General features: G+C 44.5%; 1 protein-coding gene across 1 annotated transcript; it reads right to left on the bottom strand.

Moving 5' to 3' along the window:
* Positions 1 to 960, bottom strand: LOC136654028 (vomeronasal type-2 receptor 26-like). The gene has a single exon (XM_066630889.1). The coding sequence runs from the start codon at positions 958 to 960 to the stop codon at positions 1 to 3; it is 960 nt and encodes a 319-aa protein (XP_066486986.1).
* Positions 961 to 8,339: the final 7,379 nt, after the last annotated feature.

Raw genomic sequence — 8,339 nt, 5'->3', positions numbered from 1 at the left:
TCAAGTGCTAAAATTCTTTTTCTGCACTAGCTGTTCCCTGGTGTTCAGCTCAGGCTTCACCACAATAATGTAGAGTTTGGGGAGAAAGATAAAACTCAACAATCCAGCACTAGAGATCAAGATGGAGAAGATCTCCACAGCCACCATGTATTTCCCCTTGGTGCTTAGGTAGGTTGGCACAAAGGACACGCAGACACTGCAAAAGACCAACATGCTGAAGGTGATCAGCTTGGCCTCATTAAAAGTATCAGGCAATGTCCTGGCTAAGAAAGCCACAGTGAAACTGATGACGGCCAGGAACCCCATGTAGCTCAAGACAATATAGAACATGATATTAGAGCCTTCATTGCATTGCATGAGGATTTGGCCCATCTGAGAATGCATGTCAGACTCTGGAAAGGGGGGAGAGGTGGCCAGCCATACTGCACAGAGGCCAGTTTGCGTAAGAGAACAGAGAAGGACAATGGACACCGCCAGTCTCTTCCCCACCCATTTCCTTATGTGGTTTCCTGGCTTTGTAGCCACAAAAGCCAGAACCACAGTGATGGTTTTGGCCAACACTGAGGAAACGGCCCCAGTGAAAGCGATGGCAAACCAGGTTTGCCGGAGAATGCAGGACACTTTCCCAGGACAGCCAATGAACACAAAGGAACATAGAAAGCAGAGCAGCAAAGCAAAGAGCAGGGTGCAAGTAATGCTCCAGTTGTTGGCTTTGACTATTGGAGTCATCCAGTGCTGAATGAAGCTCCCCATCACCACAAGCGTGACCAAAGAAAAGAACAGAGCAGAAGAAGACAAGATGTTTCCCAAGCGCTCTTCATAGGACAAAAACGTTATGATTTTGGGAACACATTGATCCTGGTTGCTGTCTGGATACTGGTCTTCTGGACACTTGTCACAATGATCTGCATCTGAACAACGAGGACACTGTTTTAACACGTCAAAATGTGCATAGGTCATCTTACCAGCGGCATCAGTGCCTTAGTCTTATGGTAGGTTGACCCTGAATGGTATGAAACATGCCATTGGACCAATACAAGATGAATCACACACATGGCCTCTGGTCAATCTCACTAGTAGTCCAATAGCATGAGGTGTGGTGGCTGAGTGGTTAAAAACACTAGACTGTTGGCTGGAAGGTCGGCAGCCCAGGAGTTCAAGACCCCGGTGCTGAGGTACAGGGTGACCTCCTGTTACTTGCCTCAGCTCCTGCCAACCTAGCAGTTCAAAAGCATCTAAATGCAAGTAGATAAGCAGGTACCACTTCAGTGGGAAGATAACAGAGTTCCGTGTGCTTCGGCTTTTAGTCACGCTGGCCACATGACCACAGAAGACGTCTTTGGACAACGCTGGCTCCCTCAACGTTGAGATGGAGATGAGCACCACGACTGTGCAGGGGAAACCTTTACCTTACCTTTTTATTCCGATAACAGATTAACGTTCAGGGCTTGATTTTGTTTAGCTGAGTTTGGCATTATAATGATACATCATGGACAGAGAATCATGATCAGACTTCATAAGTTGTAGTATACCATAGAAACAATAAACAAAGCATTAATTAAAAATCATATTCATCATATCCCCCTGCTCTCTCCAAGTGTGAGATCTCTTCTTTTCATTTTGGAGTAAATAAATAAATAAATAATACAGAATTTCCTGTTTTACCAGTGGAATAGGAGCTGGCATGTCCCAGTTCAGCTAATTAATTCAGCTTCACACATTTCTATGGACATAGCATTCCTCTGGAAATAATGCAACATATACCTATTAAAACGGACCACAAGGAACAGCTTCAGAAAGCTTGCAAACCTGAGAGGCAGTGTAGTGCAGTGGGTAGAATAAGGCCCTGGAAGATCGAGATTAAATTCACCATTTGACCAAAACATTCCATAAGTGATCTTAGCCCAGGAACTCTGAGCCTAACGTAAAGTGCTTTCCGGCCCAATCCTATCCTCTTTTTCTTCCGGCACAACACATATTCCACCAGAGGAAAGAGAGGGTAGAATTGGCCCATCATTCACCCATTTGTGTGATCACTGTGATTGCAGGCATTTATGCCTATATGAACCAGTCCTTTCCACAGATCACTTATACAAACATCGGAACAGCCTCCCCATTTAGCTTTGAATGCGTTTACTTACCCATCTGGCTTGAAATCCTCCCTTCAGAGCACTGAGCACAGTCATAGCAACAAACTGGCTTCCCCTGACGAACCACTCTGCTCTGGCCAGGACGACAACTCTCAACACATGTGGATTGGAGCAGCACCTAAAAACAGAAGAGGTTTTCTGGGGAGAATTGTCATATTGCTTCATGATACTTATACCATCAGCCACCCCAATGCAGTTACAGATACATATATGCACTCCTGTAGTGGGAATGCATAGTCCCTCTACTCACTTCCCAATGAATTGGAATTAGACCTCCTGAAGCACTCTGGGGAGAGCTGCAAGGTGACAGTAGAATGTTTCCCTGCACTCTTCTGCTTTTAAAAGTAGCATGTTTGAGAGCAGTGTCTGAATAGGTCACATTCATAGAGCAGATTTTAAGCACTTCATATGGTATCTGAGGTTCAAACTACACAATGCATTAAATGAGTAGATTGTCCCTTTCCAGATCATTGGTGTCTGTAACCAGGAGGTGTCAGATTGGGGGCAATCTGCATCAGGAGGGCGATGTAAAGAAAAGGGACTTTTTTACTTTTCTCCCAGTGCAGCCCCAGTTCAGACCTATCTGCCCCCTTGGCTCCTACGTGAAAAATAACCAACAAGCATACAAGGGCCAAATTATGCATTTAAAGACATGTGCAGTTGACTATAAAAAATAATTACAATAGCTCTTTAAGTGTATTACATGCACTTGACCAAAAAAAAAAAAATCAGAGAAAACCAACAGTTTAAACACTGCAGACAATTCACCACCTGCAATTCCACTTATTAAATGCATACCCCAGAGTGAGCCTGAGACTGGAGAATGAAGCTGCTATTCTCTCTATAGGTCTCACTTCCCACATACCAGTCATAGTTTTTAATGAGACAGCATGTATTTTATGAATATAAGGATTTGCAAGGTAATTTTGAGTATGTGCAATTTTAGCTTTACATGCCGACTCTGGAATGTAACCCTTGAATAAGATGCAGGTTGACTATATATCTTATTGCAAATGCCATTATCAACTAGCTCCACCAGCTTTGTAAGAGCAGCCAAGAGTATCTCAACAGTTACCCAACAACCTGGATTACAACTTGCAACTGTAAAACCTACAGTTTGGTTCTTTCTACAGTAATGGTTCATTACCTACAGTAATGGTTCTTTCTACCTGGTTAAACCTGTGATTCCACACAATGGCACTTTCATTAATGGCAAACTCTTTTCCTCCAGGAGCCTGGTGGAACATCTTTCCAACTTTGACTTTATGGAAGGATTTATTGGTAAATGCAACCAAATTGATGATATCATATCCAGGTTCCAACTCCCCATTCTCATCAAAGAATATTTGCTCTCCTGCACTATTGTTGAAGTGGACATTTTTCAGAAAGAAGTGAAGCTAGATTGGAGGAGAAACCAATGAATAAACTGGGACAAGTTGTTAAAATTCACCATTTTTTAGTTATTATGCAAAACTATAATCTTAACATTAGAAGGCAACATTATTTTAATCTCCTCTTCAAAAATCACAAAACACAATTGTTCACCAGGACATCTTTTTTTCTTCTTCCAAATTTCACATTAGCAGTGTTTCAGACAACCTATTCTTGAATCCAATAACAAGATCCTTGAGTTCATCCCGGGAAGGCATAATGTCTCTACATACTTCTTGATCTTTATAGTACAGATGGAGAAATTATTCCCACCTGCCATGGCTGAATTTTCTGAAAGTTCCAAAGGCCTCCATAGCCCCTTGCTTCCTGCTTGGATTTAGAGGAATACATCACATGGAGAGCATGTGCTACAGCATACACGGCATTGTAGATACCATAGCTCAGGCCAGACATTTTCATTTCAAAGCGGGATCCCAGGGCATTTCTCAGCTTCTCCTTCCTAGTGCAGGTTTTCCTGCCTGGTGTGTACCAGTTATACGAACACTGAAATGCGACAGACCAAAACTCATGTATGGAATAAAGTCTAAAATGAAAAAGGTTTAATGTCTCCAGGAAAAGTTCATATCCTGCTACATCATTTGTGTGTGGTGTGTAGAACAAGGTGCCATTGAAAGATTTGGGGGTGAATAAGCCCCAATTGAACAGCGTTTCAAAATCCCACTGAGCTGTTACTATCCAAACTGTCCGGGTTGTGTGGTTTAAAAAATGTTCATTTATAAATAGAGCCCTTCGTAAAGAGTCCACAGACCGTGAAGGCGCATGAACGAGAATCTCATTAATTTGGGTCAATAAGAGAGTAGAATTAATTCTTTCTATATTTTCATATAACTGTTTTTCTTCCATCCAGTATGACTTCAGTGTTGGAATAATTTCCTTAAAAGCAAGACAGATATTGATCTGGAGGAGCTGAGGAATGAGAGTTCTCAATAACCTTTCCCCGCTGTCATCTTCAGAAACAATGAGGCCAACCCAGGTCCATCCAAAGTGCTTGAGCAGTACAACAATCCCAGCATACTGATCATTTTCATGGGGGATCATCCGATAAAGAGATGGAAATCGAGTTTTATCGCTCAGAGCAGGATCAAGCGAGCCATAAATCTAAGATGGAAAAGAATTGCTTCTTTAGCATGAAAAATTTACCATTAATCCTGAATACAAATCACAAATGACAAACAAAGGAGAAGTTTGGTCTCATGGTATTTGATCTTCTTATATATATTAGGCTAAAAACCCTTGGATTCTGCACCCTGGACATGATACCACACAATACTAAAGAACACTGATCCTTCCTCATTTTGGAACATGGGTCCCTTGTATTACGATAAACCATAGGAGTGGAGATAAAGATACATTCAAAGTGGCTGGTCACATTGCACCTAGTCAGTGACAGACTAGTAAGGCCTGGCAATCCAATATGAACTTATGTGGGAGCCAGTTCCTCTGAACCGAATGGGGTTTACTTCTGAGAACACATGCATAGGATTGCACTGTTTGATGCTCCATCTTAAAGGCAGAGCAGGTTAGATTGGGTTGAGGGTGGGTGGGATGATAATATGGAATATTTACACATTTCTCTCTACTGTTCAAGTTCAGAAAGAGAGAATGCCTCAAATACGTGCTAAAGGCAAAAATTTTATTCAATATTGATGTGTTTCAATCACATGGAGTTGCCAGCAAAAAACCTGTCCCCTAATGCAGAATCCAAAAAGGGCAGGTATTTTTTTCATCTTCCTTTTCTTCTCCACTAGCTTTGGTTTCTTCTCTCTTTCTTCTGCCAAGGCCCAGAAGATGTCTCTTTTCACCCCAACTATCAAGAACCAAGAGATCACAGGCAACTTTGGTTCACCAAAGCAACTCAGCGGTGTGTTGCAGTAATAGCTCTGGTACTTATAAGGATGGCCTTGCAGTGTTGTAAAATCAGGTCAATAAATCCTTCTGCCTGGGAACTCCCTTGGTGATTAGGGCAAAAGGCACTCTACAGTTGGTGCAAAAGTCTGAATTTTGGGATCCCTGGTTTCTTGCAGCTTCTTCACCCCAAAGCCCCCTCCCCCCATACTTTTCCAAATAAAGAGTTTAACATTCAGCTAATTTGTATATGATGTGAGCAGAGAACAGGTTAATTCCTCACCTCTGCCATTATCCCATTCTGATCCCCCTTTCTTAAAGTGCTTTTAGAAAGAAGGCATCAACATTTGAAGGTGTGTGTTGGAATAGATAGTGCAGTTAGCTTTGAACCAAGAGATGAGGAATATCTCATTTCTTTGGAGTTGCACCTCTCCATATAGACAATTGCACATACCTGTGGCATCTTATAGATAAGTAGGATATGGGGCATCTGCTTGGTCTTTTGGGGGGTAAGCCCTCCAATGATGGCCACCAGCTTCCTGTTCTCACCCCAGTGGTAGTTCAGGGGGTTCCCCTGTCCTGTAAAAAGGAGGGACATTGTTCCAAAGCTGGTTCCTAAGGCATTGTAAGCATTTTCATAGATCTTGTATCCCAACGTGCTATTGGGTAAGAGGCTGGCATCCTTGTTGATCTCACTCACAGCAAATGCCAAGGCCAGGACATGGTGGTAGTATTTAGAAATGATGCTGCAATGAGATTTGCATGCAGTGTGAGGTCCCAATGCACATTGCTGGATTAATGTACCCACCATGGCCTTTCTGACTCTTAGAAGCTGTTACTGTGTATATGTAGTAGGGCAAAACCTTCATAAATACACTGTCATTGTTAAAAGATGGTGTCACCTGGACTCAGCCCAGGTGACACCAAGTCAAGGCCTCCTTGGGAGTAAGCCCCAAGTGTCAGCAGGACTGGGGACCTGTGCAGGACACCTACATGGGGGTAGGGGCAGGGAACAGCTGGGAGCAGGAAGACATGTGGGCAGGAAGGGTGGGGTTAGGCAGACCTGAGGTAAGCCTCATAAGGGAGCTGGAGAGGGAGGAGGGGGTCGCTCCTCTCCAGAGTGGTGGAAGGCCAGAGGGAAGCCAGTGGGAGAAGGTGACCCAGGCCAAAGGAAAAGGAGAAAGGCCTCCATAGGAAGGGGGCTGCGGTCAGCTCTAGAGAGAGGAGGCTGGGGCAGAGACCTCCCTGACCCAGGGCCTGCCCAGACCCAGAGGACGTACCCTGTTGAGAGGTGGTTGTCAAGACGGACGCTCGACACCTACTACAACCCAGGGGGACTAACTGAGAAGGGAGCCAACAACAAGGTACCGTGGGCCCTCCCAAGGCCAGCCAGCCTGACTCCGGGGAGCCAGGGCAGTGCCCTCCAGAGCCAGGGCGCAGGGCCGAGGGACTCGGGCCGGGAGGCCGGGGCTACAATCTCCAAAGAAACGGCAGGACTGGGTCCTGAGCCGCTCCGATGATGATGACACCAGTCAGCCTAGACTGAGGGGGGCCGTGAAGAAATGAGCCCCCATGAATGCAAAGAGGTTGACTCAATTAAACCTTCTGTGTAAAGCTGCCCTGCCTGCTTCCTGTTCCTTAATTCACCGCCGACCACCACGCCTCGACCAGGTAAGCCCCTCGTGCTCGGTACCGACCCCAGGGCAGGGGCCTCCTCCCGCCACGGACATTACAGATGGTTACTGTGTTACTTTTGTCTGCTGCTGTTTCCCCACATCCTCTCCATTTCCTAAATCTGGTTTTGACTCTTTTGAGGGATGCAGTTGATCAGATACATTTGTTAGTCACTGCTGTAATCTGCCCAAACAAATCAGTAAATTTTACAATTAAGGAACAGGTGATTAAATCAATGAACACACAGACACGCAAGATACCAACCTATGGGGTGGGGCATTGGTGTTGGGGGTGGTTTTTGTTCTGACAGCAGCCTGACAGATCCTCACTGCCTTCCTGCCTCTTAGACCAGATGCAGCTCTCAGTACAGAAATAATTCTGTGCCTGGCTGTGCCGCTTCATATGCTCCTCTGTACAAAAATAAAATCCACTCAGGCAGAAAGCTAGTATATGAAGGACAAGGGTTCTAGACTGGTGTTCTCCTTGAAATTCTAGTTTTCTTTCTATTATTATCTCTCATACTTTATCATTATGTAAAATATTTTTAGAATTCCCCCCCCCCACCCTTCTACACCTTTTCTTTACTACAGAAATCAATGGGGAAAGAAAATGATCTGGAAACATCCCTGTCAGGAGAAGAGTATTTAACCTCAGTGATGATCAGGTCTAATAGGACGTCCATACGGATTTCAATATGTGGTGTGAATCTCTTGAACATCTCAGGAATCTATCATGCAGTCCCAGCCTCCAGTCTGCACTGGAACTGACCAGACACAGGTTCACTACCACACTGGAAACTGTGCCTTGGTTTTAACAAAGAGCAGATTATCAGTTCAACTCAATAATTGGGGATGTTTCTGCCTCTCACTCAAAGAAAGAGAAAAACTGTGGGAATCCAGCATGAAGCAGATACTTCAGAGTTGTGATTGGATACCAGTAGCCCAGACTCAAATCTATGATTAGTTGCAAAGCTCTCCCCATCACCTCAGAGAAATCACAGGGACTCCAGGATACTTATCAGGGCAACTATGAGAATTAAAATGAACACACACAGCTGCATGGATGGGGCTAAGAAGAGGAGGCCACCATCCAAACTGCACTCAAAGGCATTCCTGGTGACATGGATGCTCACAGGGCTATGACCACCCAACCATACATGGGAAGCAGGAGAACCGGAATGCCAATGTGGCCCTTGGTACATCTTTCAAGCACAGGAGA

This window comes from Tiliqua scincoides, chromosome 5 (assembly GCF_035046505.1).
Source record: "Tiliqua scincoides isolate rTilSci1 chromosome 5, rTilSci1.hap2, whole genome shotgun sequence".
Taxonomy (NCBI): Eukaryota; Metazoa; Chordata; class Lepidosauria; order Squamata; family Scincidae; genus Tiliqua; species Tiliqua scincoides.
Note: the sequence above shows the minus strand (reverse complement) of the source record. Positions and strands in the feature narration are given on the sequence as shown.

What these genes read in the sequence shown, in the direction of transcription:
- LOC136654028 (XM_066630889.1), bottom strand. Translation starts at nt 960, where the DNA reads ATGACCTATGCACATTTTGACGTGTTAAAACAGTGTCCTCGTTGTTCA.